The 17,126-nt window shown below is 35.6% G+C and overlaps 1 protein-coding gene across 1 annotated transcript; it reads left to right on the top strand.

The window, feature by feature from the left end:
• The first annotated feature begins 6,385 nt into the window (after nucleotides 1-6,385).
• LOC123532143 (uncharacterized) lies at nucleotides 6,386-15,746 on the top strand. The gene is made up of 2 exons (XM_045313501.2): nucleotides 6,386-6,526; nucleotides 13,461-15,746. The coding sequence occupies exon 2, from the start codon at nucleotides 13,462-13,464 to the stop codon at nucleotides 15,547-15,549; it is 2,088 nt and encodes a 695-aa protein (XP_045169436.2). The 5' UTR covers nucleotides 6,386-6,526; nucleotide 13,461; the 3' UTR covers nucleotides 15,550-15,746.
• Nucleotides 15,747-17,126: the final 1,380 nt, after the last annotated feature.

The raw sequence follows: 17,126 nt of genomic DNA, 5'->3' as shown, positions 1-17,126 counted from the left end.
TGGTCCATCATTCAATTTGGGCAGTACCACTTATTATACAAAGGGATGTTCACTGAAAATTTACTGTTTGAATAGCGAACAGTGGTCGCCAGCATTGGTGACAGCAGGTGTTAAAGACATAAAACATGGAAAATGGTTTTTAAAGCAAGATAATTGATGAAACTAAACACTTCACCACGAAACAAACATCTGAATATGTGCATGTGGTTCTGAAAACCCCATAATTTTAACTGTTCCAAAGTTTAATCCACGTTAAGTTTTCTGTAAGAAGGTTTTCTTTTGTTTTCTGTTTCATTATAAGACAGTACCATGCTTGTAATATATCATTCTGAAAACTCAGAGGGTTGTGACAGGGACATTTTATTCTCAAAATTTCTTGATTCGTTTTGCATTAATCAAAGTAGGTTTGTGATATGGTCTTTTTGGATTCCAAGATGTTTTAAAATTTTTATTTTGACCTAATTTTTTTTATTGATTGTTGTAAATACTTCAGGATATCTTTGTAAGAATATTAAAATTTCCATTTAAAACATTATAATTTTCTCAAAATGTTACTGTTAGCAGAATTTTACACAAAGAAAAATTCATTTTTCGCCATAAAATTGATATTATTGAAGATACTTTAAATGTTCAAAAATATTCTGCTACCTACCCAGATTGAATGTTGGACCAGTCCATTTTAGAAATTTAGCAGGCTGAAGGTTATATAAAAGAAAACCATTATAGTTAGGCATATCAAACAGTGTCGTACATTTGCTGACAAAGGTAGAGAATGATGGTGTTTTGTATGCCAACAGTGTAAGACTAAGTGTATACAATGATAGTTGCATCAAAATGTGTCATATTAATTTAGAAGTTACAGAATCACATCAATGAAAAGTAGGAGTTAGAAAAACCAAATTTGCTTAGTTTTCTTGTTCATAATCTTAAAATGGTTTCATTTCTTATCATTCATATTTCAATGTATAATTTATCAACAAATATTGAATAAAAATTACAAAAATATGAAATTGTTGTGTTATAAATACATGTTTCCTGCAAATATATATGAGCCATGCCATGGGAAAACCAACATAGTGGGTGTGCGACCAGCATGGATCCAGACCAGCCTGCGCATCCGCGCAGTCTGGTCAGGATCAATGCTGTTCGCTAACAGTTTCTCCAATTCCAATAGGCTTTAAAAGCGAACAGCATGGAGCCTGACCAGACTGCACGGATGCGCAGGCTGGTCTGGATCCATGCTGGTCGCACACCCACTATGTTGGTTTTCCCATGGCGCGGCTCAATTATGTCTTGAAATTAGGTAGTCCAAATAATCAGACGTTTAGGGACAGCATAATAACTTTTGTCTGTTGCTGTCTGGAGGAATGGGGACAGCAAGTATAAAATATTATATTATAAAATAAGCCATCCAGATAAGCTGAATTAGAAAGGCTAAAAATTAGGGATTGCTAAAGAATTTATTGTTTGATCATGAAAAGTACTTACAGCTAATTGAATTTTGCTTGTGTCATTATACCCCCACAAAACGAAGTTTGGGGGGGTATATAGGAGTGAGCTTGGCGGTCGGTCGGTCTGTTGGTTTTCATGGTTTCCGGATGATAACTCTTGAAAGGCGTGACCGATTTAAATAATTTTTGGTACACAGGTGCAACATCAGAAAATACTGGTCAAGTTCGAATTTGGGGTCAAAGGTCAAGGTCACAGTGACCCTGAACAGTAAAACGGTTTCCGGATGATAACTCATGAAAGGCTTGACCGATTTAAATAATTTGAAGTACACAGGTGTAACATCATAAAATACAGGTCAAGTTCGACTTTGAGGTCTACAGGTCAAAGGTCAAGTTCACAGTGACTCAGAACATTTAAATGGTTTCCGGATGATAACTTGAGAACGCTTGGGCCTAGGATCATAAATTTTAGTACACAGGTGTAACATTAAATGATTATGAAATACAGGTCAGGTTCTACTTTGAGGTCAGTAGGTCAAAGGTCAAGGTCACAGTGACTCGGAACAGTTAAACGGTTTCCGGATGATAACTTGAGAACGCTTTGGTCTAGGATTATAAATTTTTGTACACTGGTGTAACATGATTGAATACAGGTCACGTTCCACTTTGAGGCTAGTAGGTCAAAGGTCAAGGTCACAATGACCCGGAACATTTAAACTGTTTTCGGACAATAACTTCAGAACGCTTGGGACTAGGATCACGAAACTTAATAGGGAGGTTGGTCATGACCAGCAGATGACATGTAATGATTTTGAGTTCCAAAGGTCAAAGGTCAGAGTGACCCAGAACATTTAAACCTTTTTCGAACAATAACTTGAGAACGCTTGGGCCGAGGATCTTGAAACTTCATAGGGAGGATGATCATGACCAGCAGATGACCTCTATTGATTTTGAGGTCAGTAGGTCAAAGGTCAAGTAAGTTCAGCTTTCACATTGGCTTAGTTCTGTGACAAGGCCATATTGTGGGGGTATAATTCGTCACTCCTGTGACAACTCTAGTTTCACCTTTAAGTCCTTTTTTGTTGGTTATTTGTTTTTAAATATTCAACTTCCATTTTTGATGCCCTTTTATCCCTCATTACATTATATACATCCAGTTATATAAACTAGCTATTTTTATTTAGGGGCCCAGACTGTCAAAAATTAATGTTTAACATTGGGTATATGGGCATTTTCCCCAATAATTTAGGGGCCATGGGCTACTGGGGCCCTGCAAATTTATATCTCTGCACATCTGGCAGATTTAGTGGCCCAAGATCGGTTGTTTTCTTTAGTTTCATTTACTTCTGGTAGATAACTTTCACTTATCCTACCAGTAAGAAGTGTATACGGCTGATGACCTGGCTTACACCATCTGTTTACATTTAACTTTAAACAACTTCTGTTCATGAATCACTTAATAGATATTCACTGACCTTCGGCAGAAGCATCCTTTCAAGTTCATTCAAATATGGCCAGAGCTAATAATAGATCTTCAAACAACATCTCATAAACCATTAATGGTCTTGTCCATAACTCGCGTTCATCAAGGGATTTTAATATTATTAATGAAACGACATGTTGTGCAAATCTCGAAACCCTATCTCAGATGCTGAGGTCACACTTTGAGGTCAAAGATCAACTTGACCTTTCTTCCATGTCCGGTCTGTAACTCGACAATTAGTGAAAGGATTTTAATATCTGTTTAGTGTCATGTCCAGAACTCTCGTCATCCATTGAGGAATTACAATGTAAGTTGGCACACATTTTTCCAATAGCCATATGTCATGGTTGTTAAATTTCAATAGGTTATTTTGCGTGTGTGGTTCAGCATTTTGTCATGCATTAAAGAATTTTAATATTACATGGTACAAATATTCACCGCAATGAGACAAGGTGTCATACAGAACACCCAGACCACTAGCTCAAAGCTCAAGGTAACCCTCAGAGGTCAAATATAACTAGGTTTTTTTCCTGTCCGGTCCATAACTGTCATCTATAAAGGGATTCTGATATTACTTTACACGTGTTATAATGAGAGGATGTGTCACGCTTAACACCCAGGCCCCTAGCTCAAAGGTCACAATTCTAGATAAAAGGTAAATAAGGTTTTTAGCTCAACTATTCAAAGAATAGTAGAGCTATTGGACTCGTCCATGTCGGTGTCCAGATTTGGTTAGGTTTTTGTATGTAAGCTGGTTTCTCAGTTACCACTTGTGGGAAAGGATTGAAACTCCACACAGTTGTTCACTGTGGTAAACTGACATAGTGCACAGGTTCCATAACTCTATTTTGTTCTTTTACAAAATTATGCCCCTTTTTCGACTTAGAAATTTTTTGTTAAGGTTTTGTATATAAGCTGGTATCTCAGTAACCACTTGTGGGAATGGATTGAAGCTTCACACACTTATTCACTGTGATAAACTGACATACATTGCACAGGTTCCATGACTCTTTTGCTTTTTTACAAAATTATGCCCGTTTTTCGACTTAGAAATTTTTGGTTAAGGTTTTGTATGTAAGATGGTATCTCAGGACTTACTAATGGGAATGGATTGAAACTTCACATACTTGTTCGCTGTCATGACCTGACATGCACTAAGCAAGTCCCATAACTCTACTTTGTTGTTGTTTTTTTTTCAAAATAATGCCCCTTTTTCGACTTTTTTGTTAAGTTATTGTATGTAATCTGATATCTCAGTATCCACTAAGTGGAATGGATTGAAACTTCACACACTCATTCACTGTAGATCTTACATGCACTGTGAAGTCCCATAACTCTACTTTGCATTTTTAAAAAAATTAAGCCCCTTTTTCGACTTAGCAGTTTTTGGTTAAGTTTTTGTATGTAAGCTGGTATCTCCGTATCCAGTATTGGGAAAGGATTGAAACTTCACACCCTTGTTCACTGTCATGATATGACATGTAGTGCAGAGGTTCAATAACTCTACTTTACATTTTACAAAATCATGCCCCTTTTTCAACTTTCGTATTCATTCAATTGACAAGGCTGTTGAATAGTGGAGCGTTGCTGTCCTCCAACAGCTCTTGTGACAAAATTATGCCCCTTTTGCAACTTAGCAGTTTTGGGTTAAATTCTTATATGTAAGCTGGTATCTCAGTACCCACCAATGGGAATGGATTGAAACTTAACACACATGTCCACTGTCATGAGCTGATAAGCACTGTGCAGGTTCCATAACCCTGTTTTGCATTTTAACAAAATTATGCCCCTTTTTTGACTTTTGTATTCATTTAATTGAAAAAAAACTGTTGAATACTGACTGTCGAGCGTTGCTGTCCTCCGACAGCTCTTGTTTTTTCCTGTCTGGTCCATAACATACTTAACAGGAATTTAATACTACTTGGCAGAAATGCTTCCCATAATGAGATGACTTGTAATGTGCAATACCCAGACCCTAGCACAATTCAAGGTCACACTTTGAGATGAAAAGTCAGTAGATTTTCCTTCCTGTCTGGTCCATAACTCTTCAATCAATCAATTCATTTTGATATTACTTGGCACAAATGTTACCTGCAAGAGACAACTTGTCGTGCCCAACACCTAGATCCTAGCTCATAGGTCAAGGTCATTCTCAGATGTCAGTGGTCAATATGTTTGTTTTCCTGTCTGTCTGTTTATAACTTTCATGCAATCAATGGAATTTTATTATGAATTGCTGCGAATCCATTTTTTCTCCAAAACATGGACCTAACTCTTAAGGGTAGCTGCAGTTGCAGATTTAGTCCTAGAGCCAGGTAAGTGTTTGGTATGGGTAAATTACCGTAGGCACTAATCATCAACTCTAACACAACTTCATGTGAGGACGTTGTGATATAAAATTTTATTGCTGCATGGAACTTTTTAAATTTGGAGACTGTCCTGAGTGAGGCACGATAAGACAGATTTTAAATTTCTTATATGCTAGATTGCACATCTGATTTAACATCTGCATCTGTAGTTTTAGGAAAAAGTAGTACAGGAGTGATTGCCCTTTGAACAAAACAAGGTTTTAATACAGAATCTTAATAAACCATATCAATGTATTGTCCGTAAGTATTGACCTGGCACTCATTACTCTTTACAAATATTTTAGGGCGTTTTCGTTAATTTATGCTATATTTCTATCCTGAAAATATTTACATTAATTAAAATAACCGATATTGTCAAGCATAGTGGTAAGCTCTCCCTCTTCTACGCTCATTACCATGGGTTTGAATTCAGTTCAGACCATTTTTTTCCAGTCTAATGTGATTAAGTTGATATTACTTTTATTCTTACTTTATTTAGGATACGACATATTATTTTCAGTGACGCCAGTTCCTTTGTCCGTTGAATGAACAAACCCTTGTCCAGTCGTGAAGATTTTAGTCAAGATTTTGTAGATCAGTTTACTGACGTGTACATAGAAGAATGTTATAGTAGAGTATTTTGGTCAATATATGAACTACAAATCATGATAAATGTGACAATTTTCCCGTCTATTAAGTTTACAGATGGAATAGAAAAAATATATGCTGGGACAGAGAACTCGAACCCACCACCCCGAGATTGGTAGCTGAATGCTTTGTCTGCACAGCTATATCTGCACATGCGACATGGACATGATTAAAGTAAAGAAATTAATATTATTGGATTTTCAATGGTTATATCATTATATAGGTCCGGACACCAAACATGAAACATACGGAATATTCATGAGTGCCAGGTCAATACTTACGGAAAATAATGTATATCAAGATTACAACAAACTTCTTAAAAAAAAAGAATGTGATTACCATACAGGAAGAAAAGTAACGTAAATGTTAAGGAAACGGTTCAAGGAGAACTTGAGGGGATTTTAACCAGTTAAGGTATATCTAGGGTTTGTTGTTTTCTGTTTGAATCATTGTTGTTCAGCAGATGATGCTATACAGAATATTATTATGACAAGACTGCTTATAACTTTTTTGACATGATCAAGTACATTTATCAAAGAATTTTTCAGAAGGAATGACTTTGTGTTTCATGAAAAATTGCTGGATGTAAAGAGCAGGTGAGGGAAACATTTATTTTCTTTGAAGTCTGCTTTGACCAATTTTGATCAAACTTACCCATATTGCTCTCGTCCCGTGAAGCTATTTATGGGAGATGGATGAAGGAAAGGAAAGACTTTTATTCTGTAAAACTTAGTAAAAGATAACTATCTTCTGTCTCAAAAGAGTCTTGTTTAAGCCTTATCTGTGTACAAACTTTCAGTTGGACTGTATCACAGTTTTTTTCATTACAACAGCAAATGGTCACCCTGAACATGTTTTAAAATTCCCCGTTTTCAGAAAAAAGCAGTAGAATTTCTGGGCAGGTTTTAGAAAACCTGTTTGTACAGACTATCACCTCTTCATGTCATTCATTATATCAGATTTCATCCATAGCATGGAACTACATTTTGGACTACTTCACATGTAACACTGATTAGTCTCTTCCGGTTTGGTGTAACCCGTCCTGATGAGATCTGAAAATTTAGTTTTCCTGATATACTTTTAGCTCACTTGAGCTCAAAGTGCTTTGAGTATGAGTTCTTATGATCACTCACCCTCCGTTGTCTGTGTGTCCATCCTTCTGTCCACACTTTTGATCTTCAAACAACATCTCCTCAGAAATTGTGTGGTGGAAGTTGATTAAACTTAATTGGTCCTGATATTTCTTGGGTGGTTTTCTTCCAAACAAGGTATTAATAGAAAAATCTTCAAGCAACATCTCCTTCTGTCCACACTTTTGATCTTCAAACAACATCTCCTCTGAAATTGTGTGGTGGAAGTTGATTAAACTTAATTGGTCCTGATATTTTTTGGGTGGTTTTCTTCCAAACAAGGTATTAATAGAAAAATCTTCAAGCAACATCTCCTCCTAAACTGGTAGTCAGGTTTTGAAATGATTTCGCACAAATGGTCCTTGTGTGGCCCTCTACCAAGATAGTTCAAATTATTCAGATTAACCTAAAACATGGCCACCAGGATGTGTTGTTACTTTCCCCTATTATGTATATAGTTGAAACTAAAAATCTTCTTGTCAGAAACACCAGGCTCATTTTTTTTTGGCACAAATCTCGGTATTTATATAGTGGAAACTGCTGGCCTGCGTTTAAAATAATTTTTACACAAAGGTTTCTTGAGTTACCCTTTACAAAGATTGTACAGAGTTATTTGATTTCATCAAAAACATGGCTTCCAGGAGCTGTGGTCACATTTCCCTGTATGTATGTAGTGGAAACTTTTAAAATCGTGTTTGATTTATCAATCACCTGCTTGTATAAAATTCATTTTGTAGAAACTTTTAGAATATTATTTTCAGAAAACAGTAGCACTATATATTTCAAAATAATTTCACAGATATTTTCCTTGTATAACCATCTACCGAAACTGTTCAAGCAAGCATTGTATCTCAAGTGAAGCTTTGAGGGCCATCATGGTCTACTTATAATGTAATTTTACGTAAGTGGTGTTCAAAGAAAACATGGCCTCCAGGGGGCGTGGTCACTTTTCCCTTTCATGTGTATAGTGGAAACTTTTAAAATCAGTTCTTGTATGAAACTGATGGCCAATCATGCAAATGGTAATCTTGTATGATCCTGTACCAAGATTGTTCAAATTAAGATTATTCTGAGAAGTTGGTGATTAAAGACAATGCTGTAAGTTCAGTGAGGTTGCACTTTGCATCTCAACACAGTAGAGTAGTATTTGAAAGATTTCCTCTCCGTCTGTGAAATATCATTATATTTGAATCACACGAAATGACATTTTCCCCCGTGAAAACCAAAATGAAATGTTCAGATCTACAGCAACGGGCTTTCATAATAGAGATATTCAGAAACGTTGAACCGGCTGTGGTAGATTCCCACCCTTTATCTACTTCCTACAATACACAACATAATTATGTTTATGATTATGTATTATACTTTATCAACTTTAAGATTCATACAAGGTTTTTTGATATAAACCATTTGACAAAAAAACATGGTTTGAATTATTTTGGAAGAGAGTCACCCTCGGAACTTATTTTTTGCTCCCATATATAAGAAATACCAGTGTTCTAGGTCAGTTACTACACTGACCAGTCTTTCTTACCTGCTTGAGGATCACATCTTGGTTTCAGGTATTGGGATAACAGCCTGCTAAACCAGTGCAGCTAAATGTATAGCTGTTAAACTCAACCTACCAGCTTTGACAACTCACAATATTGAAAATGGTAAACAAACAAATCAGATGTAATTGTACAAATTATAGTAAAAAAAAATCCTGTAAGAAAATCTAAACCAGATTTTGCCTAAAATAAGCAGGAAACCTCCTATAAAGTCTGTCTTGCTAAAATAAGATAGACATTTAAGAGTTTACCAGTAGGCTTAGGTGGAACAGTTTGGGTAACTTGGAGAATTTCATGATTTCTTAATAAAATAGCACCAGTTTTGGCAGACGAATGTATTATTTGAAATTCTGGAGCGCAGCAGACTTATGTGAATACAATGGTAGCAAGTGACTTTATATAAATCAAATACAAAAGACATGTAAATCAAAAGTAAAATGTGATATTTTTTATTTGATTCATATAATTCTAACTTTAATGACTGCTTATGAATTCTCTAGATGGAAATTTAAGGCATATTTTTCCTGCTAAATTTTGGCTCGGCAGGTTTTTTTTACTGGTATCCACCTTAGAAAATTTGCATATTTTGCTGCGTATTCATGCTTAAAGGCAAAATCTGTCTTATATTAACCTGAATTGCAATAAGTAGATTTTTCTGGGCGAAAGTTTTTGTACGGGAAGGTTAATCACAAAGTAAGCTTTAAAGTATCCAGAATGTCAACAATCATATTAATCTTCATTTATTAATAAAACAAGAAAAATACTAGTACTTACTAATTAATTACCGTAACTACTTATTGCAACAATTGAAATAGAAAGTACTATCAGGAAAATAACATGTTCATTTGGAACAGTAGCCTTATCTGAGTTACTCAAAGTTATCGTCTGTCCATCGGCTTCCGTCGTCCGTCCAGAATTTCTTGTGAACATGATAAGAGACCACATTTTGCAATTGATTTTAATCAAACTTGCACACAATTTGTATTGGCATAATATCTTGGTTCCTTTTGAAAACTGGCCAGATCTCGTCATGGGTTCCAGAGTTATGGCCCCTTAAAGGGCAAAAAATTGCTATTTTGGCTTGTGAACACGATAGAGACCACATTTTGCAACCAGTTTTAATTGATCTTGCACACAACTTGTAATGGCATAATACCTCGGTTCCTTTCGAAAACTGGGCAGATCCTATTGTGGGTTCAAGAATTGTGGTCCCTTAAAGGGCCAAAATTTGTTAGTTTGGCTTTTGCAGCCATATAGAGACTTCATTTATTTGATTTTACAATCTTCTAAGATATTTTTAACAATAATAGATCTTGGATTCCATGATGAATCCGTCAGATCCAATAATTTGTTTTGGAGTTACGGCCCCTAATTTACCCCTGAAAGAGCCAAAATTTGTTAATTTTACAATAGAAGTGACATTTTACATTTGATTTTAACCACACTTACATACAACTTAAGTCACAATAAGATCTCTGTTCCTTTCGAAAAATAGCTAGATTACTTCATGGGTTCTCGAGTTACCACCCCTTAAAGTAGCAAAATTTTCTATTTTGGTCCTTTTAGCCATATAAAGGTTTCATTTATGCTTTGATCTGATACAAACTTGCATAGAATATTTATCTTGATGATCTCTAGACTAAGTTCGAAACTGGGACATATGGGATCAGAAACTAGGTCACCTGGTCAGATCAAAGGAAAAGCTTGTTTACACTCTTGAGGCCACATTTATGACCCTATCTTCATGAAACTTGGTCAGAATGTTAATCTTGATGATTCCTAGGCCAGATTTTAAACTGGACCATGTGGGGTCAGAAACAAAGTCACCACCCAAATAAAAGGAAAAGCTTGTTAACACTCTTGAGGCCACATTTATGACCCTATCTTCATGAAACTTGGTCAGAATGTTTATCTTGATGATTTCTAGGCCAAGTTCGAAACTGGGTCATGTTTGGTCAAAAACTAGGTCACCCGCTCAAATCAAAAGAAAAGCTTGTTAACACTGTAGAGGCCATATTTATGACCCTATCTTCATGAAACTTGGTAAGAATGTTTATCTTGATTCTAAGGCCAAGTTTAATAGGTGAGTGATATAGGGTAATCATGACGGGTCCCTCTTGTTTTTAATGAAGACATCTAAGGATCAAAGCAATGATATACATGTAATATTAATTTGAACTTGGTTAATTCATCCAGAAAGTTAGCCACTTTGATCAGGCGATTGTATAAACAGCGACACATTTTCTGGTTATTTCCTTTATTGTGCAAGATTAATTATTATGCAATTCTTATAGCATTACAGAAATGTTAACTTTACTAAAATGGCAAACTTTAGAAACAAGAGGAAATTTCAAATCCCTAGTAATGTTTTATATAATAAAAATACATCATTCCATTTTTTTTGTAAATCACCAGTACCTACCTTTACTTTCATATTCTCTTTTCTCACACACAGTATCACATGAACTCATTTTTCCTAGAACCATTAGACTCTGGAACATCCTACCACATCATGAAAAATCCAGTGCTACTCTTAACAAGTTCAAGTTCAGGGGTAGCGTTCTAATCTGAAATGAATATTTTTATCATCTTTAAGCCTTTAACTTGTAATATAGTAGTACTAGTTTTAATATTCATGTACACTAATCTTGTGTTTTTCAATAGAGGCTTAATCAGCCATGTGTCCCCCAGACAATTGCCTCCCAGTCCTAGTCAGTTACTGATTTTTGGGAGTATCCTGTAGATGTTTGTTTACCTGAAGACTAAGAATGCATTTATACAGTTTAAATATACTTTCATTCGACTATATTTTGTTTTATATCATTATGAAATCACAAGTTTTTTTTTTTTTAATTTGACGATTATTTAAGGACACGTCACGGCTGAGATAGTTTAGCATTATTGCAATACACAATTGGTATTAAAATTGTGTTTCCAATACATGTGCTGATTAGATAAATCCTCAATATCTATGTGAAATTAAGGGATGTGTTTTGTATGATTGCAACGCTGTGAGTTGTTCTAATTAGTGACAGATGACTGAAACAATAGGAATTCGTATGTGACTTGGATAGACAAAACGACAGTGAGATAACAATATATTCTTTTATTGTTTTAATTTATGAGTTGTAAGCTACAATATAGAATACCCATTTTTATGAAAATCAAACTGGAAGTTAAATATAACAGAAAAAAAAAAATTAGGTCATGAGTCATCGTATACCTGTCAGAATTTGTCATTAGTTTTCACAAGCTGTCAAAATTATTTTTATCTCTCTATTCTGCAAATGCATTGTTTTTGTAAGTATCTTGGTCGGATATTGTAGTGTGTAACTTACTTTACATTCCACATTAATATTTGTGCTTGAAATTGCTTTGTTGATCTCATCAAAGTCACTTATGAATTTCTATTGTTTTAGTTTATTTTCTGTTATAAAAGTACCAAATCTCAATATCAAAATATAAGAATTGTTCCTTTCTAGTAGACAAAGGAAACTATTTGGTTGAATCATAACATAACGGATTTTGGAAAGAACTGAATATTCTTTGTTTTTTTTGTTATTCACCGGAAATTCAAAATGTGACATCACCTAAGATACTTAGATAATCTGTATTGGGAGTATGAAACACAACTGGAATAATTGAGCCGTACCATGAGAAAACAAACATAGTGGGTTTGCGACCAGCATGGATTCAGACCAGCCTGCGCATCTGCGCAGTCTGGTAAGGATCCATGCTGTTCACTTTTAAAGCCTATTGGAATTGGAGAAACTGTTAGTGAACAGCATGGATCCTGACCAGATTGTGCAGATGCGCAGGCTGATCTGGATCCAGGCTGGTCGTAAACCCATGTTGGTTTTCTCATGGCACGGCTCATATATGATTAATGGGCTTTAAGATTAAAGAGGATATACATTATTAAGAGATAAAAGCCCTTAAGCTGAAAGTGTTTGTATTACACATGTCTTAACCTTTAGCCTGCTGGCGGCAAGTGATTCTGCCTTTGCGACCAGTGCAGACCAAGATCAGCATGCACATGGACCAGTCCATTTTAGAAATTTAGCAGGCTAAGGGTTAATTGTATAATTAAGATATTTCTTTTTTAATGAATTACAACTTTTGATTCCTTAAAATTGCTGTAAAGGCAATTAAGCATGAATAGAAAATACTATGTACAATTGTTAGAGTTATTCTCTAGATAAACAAACTGCCTTAGTATAGCCTAGTGTTAGCCTATTGGTAGAGCTGGGGCTTAGAGTGCGGGAGGTCGTAGGTTTGATCCCGGGCCACTTCATACCAAAGACGTAAAAAATAGTACTAGTAGATTCCTTGCTCGGCCCTCAGCATTAAGAGGATAGTGCTAGGACTGGTCAGTCCAATGTCAGTATAATGTGACTGGGTGGGGTATCATTTGTCATGTGTCTAAGGCATGATATTCCAGTGAGGCAGCACTATAAATTGTGCTCACTGCTACAAGTTAAAACACTGTCGTTTATATGACTGAAAAATTGTTGAAAAAGAATTGTTAAACCTGAACACACATACACTCTAGGTAAACACACAGGTGCCCGTCAAGTCTTGGTGCCCATATGGGTGCCCCCCCCACACACACATTTTTTTTTTTCGTTTTAGGATTAAAACAGTGGTTTTTAACTTGTGTGTGTTGGGGGGGGGGGGCACCCATATGGGCACCAAGACCGGACGGGCATCTGTGGTTTATACTTAAGTAAAATGCAGAAATGCTAAACCTTTACTATAATTAATAATATCATTATTTTTATTATGTATTGATGTTTGCAATTATTAAATAGATTATATTAGCAAGAATAGAATTATTTTCTTTATTTCAGAATGTCACAAATTCCTGATTACAGACAAAATGTGTCACTGAAACTATCTCAAGTATTTGATGAGATTGGAGTTAATGAGAAAATTGTGTTAAAGAGAAGAAGATTGAGACTACTGGATGAATCTTTATTCACAAAAACACTCCAATTACATGATAAGAATGTTTCTGTGTATTTCCTTGGTAGTCGAACAGAAGGTACAACAACACCAGACCTTGATGCAGACATGGACTGTCTTCACTGTGAGCAAGACATTAATGTGATACCAGACTGGGTGGAATGGGAACCTGGTGTAACAACTCTATTGATGATCCAGGATGAGACTGTATCCCCAGGTTACTGTTTGTTACAGCGTCTGAGAGCAGATACTCCTCTTCCAGTCAATGATGTACTGAATGAATATTTTTACAGGGACAGAAGAGGAAGAATACTGTTGAAGAATACAGTAATCAATGTTTCTTCTTTTGATGGAGCAGTTAGACATGGTCCAGCACAATCAACACAAGGAATACAAGGCCGTCGGGATATTGATTTTGTAACAGCTTTTCCCTGTAAATTATGTCCAGTAAATAACATTCAGCAAGGCCTTGATGGATGGCCTTCAACTGACATGAAAAGATACTGTAGCAGAGCTGGTTGTTTTGTTGTAGGGGTTGGAAAGAAAGGCAGTGAACCTGAGGAGCTTGAATGGAGAATATCTACATCTCTGGCTGAGAGGTGTTTAATGTTCAATCTGAATATTACACAGATTCGGTGTTATATCCTAATGAAAATGATTCTGAAAACTTTCATCAGTCCATTATTTCAAGATTCTATTTCAAGTTTCATGTGTAAAACTGTGTTACTCCGTTGTATAGCAAATACATATGCTCATGAATGGAGAGAGAACAATTTGCTTACATGCCTAACATTCTGTTTGTCAACATTACACAGCTGTGTTGTAAATGAACTGTGCCCGCATTTTTTCATCCCTGAAAACAACTTAATGGCAGGACATTTTTCACCTGATACTAAACCACTCATACTTGAAGCACTTCAGTATGTAGTGAACAGTAATGGAAGAGCATTACTCGAGATTCATTATGATGGACTTGGGTTTAGACTTGAAAGTAAGTTCAACGTTATATTTGGAATAAGTACACAAGCTATATCCATTCGTATGTCAGGATATTTCTTAAAAGAGACTGATGTGAATATTGAAATTTTCACCACCATGTTACTATTGCGAACACAAAATAGGAAACACATCCTACAAGTATTGCAGATGTTATTAACATACATATTCAAGCTCCACAGGAAGTATTTGTCAAGCCAAAGACAAGACAAAATAGCGTGTACTTTAATTGCACAACAGTTGTGTAAAACTCTAGGATCTGTTCTAGCCTGCTCAAACATTTATCTTCATGGCAATGTGTCGATAGAGGCTCTCGCATGGATGTCGTTTGGACTGAACTCTGATGTTTCATCTGGTAAACTGAAACTAGCATCAGTGTTATATTGTGTGGAAGATACTATAAATACTGAAATGATCCTGAAAGACATTGAAGAATGCTATGATCTCAGTGTGGTTGAACCTGTATGTAGCTGTCTTAAATTCCTAGCTAAAAGGAGAGGTGCATTCAACAGGTTATCTTTTCACCTAAATGATGAACTGACATTATTAAAACATATATCTGCATTCTGTGTCAAATTTCTGCCATGTGAAATAAACTGTTGTCCAAATGAACTGCAGTATGAAATATTTAGATCTACACAGGAAGACTTGGCTTATAGAGGTGAAGATGATTGGATGGACTTGGCTGTTGTAGACTCCCTTCCATATCTCTACTTCCTACAATACAAGACCTACAACAGCCTAAGAAGACATGAGGATAAACAGAGAGCCCTTTCTAACCTTGCCAAGACCATTGATGAGGAACCCAACCTTGGACACAGGGAAACAGCCTTGAACTTGCTTGGACAGTGCATGGAACAAGAAGAAAGACATAATGATGCTTTAAGGTGCTATGTGAGATCTCTTCAGGTACGGAGAAGAAACAATGCTGCAAAGATCCACATTTGTAGACTTTTAAGCACATTGATAAATCATTAACTGGCAGCGTCCCGTTTTGGTTAAGTTTTTGTATGTAAGCTGGTTTTGTTCGTTTGTTTTGGGTTTAACGCCGTTTTTCAACAGTATTTCAGTCATATAACGGTGGGCAGTTAACCTACCCAGTGTTCCTGGATTCTGTGCCAGTACAAACCTGTTCTCCGCAAGTAACTGCCAACTTCCCCACATGAATCAGAGGTGGAGGACGAATGATTTCAGACACAATGTCTTTTATCAAATCGTTATGGAGAGCATACATCCGCTCAGTGATCAAACTCGCAACCCGGTCATTCGAAGACAAACGCTCTCCCTACTGATCTAAGCAGGCTTGCTATGTTAGCTGGTATCTCAGTTACCACTTGTGGGAATGAATTGAAACTTCACATACTTATTCACTGTAATAAACTGACTTAAAATGCTCAGGTTCCATAACTCTGTTTTGCTTTTTTTACAAAATTATGGCCCTTTTTCAAACTTAGAAATTTTTGGTTAAGGTTTTATATGTAAGCTGGTATCTCAGTATCTACTATTGGAATGGATTGAAACTTTACACACTTGTTCATTGTGATGATCTAACATGCATTGCACAGGTTCCATAACTCTACTTTGCATTTTTTAAAATTATGCCCCTTTTTTGACTTAGCAGTTCTTGGTTAAGTTTTTGTATGTAAGCTGGTATCTCAGTTCCCACTATTAGGAATGGATTGAAACTTCACACACTTGTTCATTGTGATGATCTGACTTGTATTTGCACAGGTTCAATTACTCTACTTTGCATTTTTACAGAATTATGCCCCGTTCTGGACTTTAATAATCATTCACTTGACAAGGCTGTTGAATAGTTGAGCACTGCTGTTCTCCGATGGCTCTTGTTTTAAATCAAAATATTAACAAAGTTAATGAGCAAGACATTCAAATTTTTTATTTCAATAACTTTTCAAACCAGTTGTTAATCATAAATTCAGATAATCCACGTATTTTAATGAATTCATTTATCTATATATATACAGAGCTTATCTAATAAAGACTTAAACATTTGATACAGTTATTACGTTGTTAAAAGAAAGAAAAAAGATGTTAAAACAGAATGAAAGAAACCACTTTTATTTTTGAAACGCATTAATGATACAACTGTTTATCATTTTTAGTTAGTGTTATTTTCACTCTATTGTATTATGTCATTACTTGAATAAGATTATTTATAAACATGTTGGTTCATCGGTTTTGCCAAATTTTGTCAAAGATTCCACAGGCTGAATCTTGTAAGGTCCTTCCGCTTTCTAACAAGACCGGCCATCCGTGGGACAAAAATAAATCTGTAGTCATATTGTATCCAATTATAGTATAGCAACGGTATAGTATATCAAGTGGAAAATTTATCTTGATATTTCGTTTTCGTTTCAATCAAGATCATTTTATGCGTTTTACATGGTATATGGTAAAACAACCTATTATAGAGCATTCAGCCTTAGAAAATTTTAAAACAATTACCAACCGCAGTGCTTTGAATCTCGTTAATATTTCAGATTGTAACATACATGGAATAAGAATGTTTAGAATTATCTGTACTGGTATCAATA

The sequence above is a fragment of the Mercenaria mercenaria genome, chromosome 11 (genome assembly GCF_021730395.1).
Source record: "Mercenaria mercenaria strain notata chromosome 11, MADL_Memer_1, whole genome shotgun sequence".
NCBI lineage: Eukaryota > Metazoa > Mollusca > Bivalvia > Venerida > Veneridae > Mercenaria > Mercenaria mercenaria.
Note: the sequence above shows the minus strand (reverse complement) of the source record. Positions and strands in the feature narration are given on the sequence as shown.

Coding starts and splice junctions, on each gene's coding strand:
- LOC123532143 (XM_045313501.2), top strand. CDS start 13,462: ATGTCACAAATTCCTGATTACAGACAAAATGTGTCACTGAAACTATCT.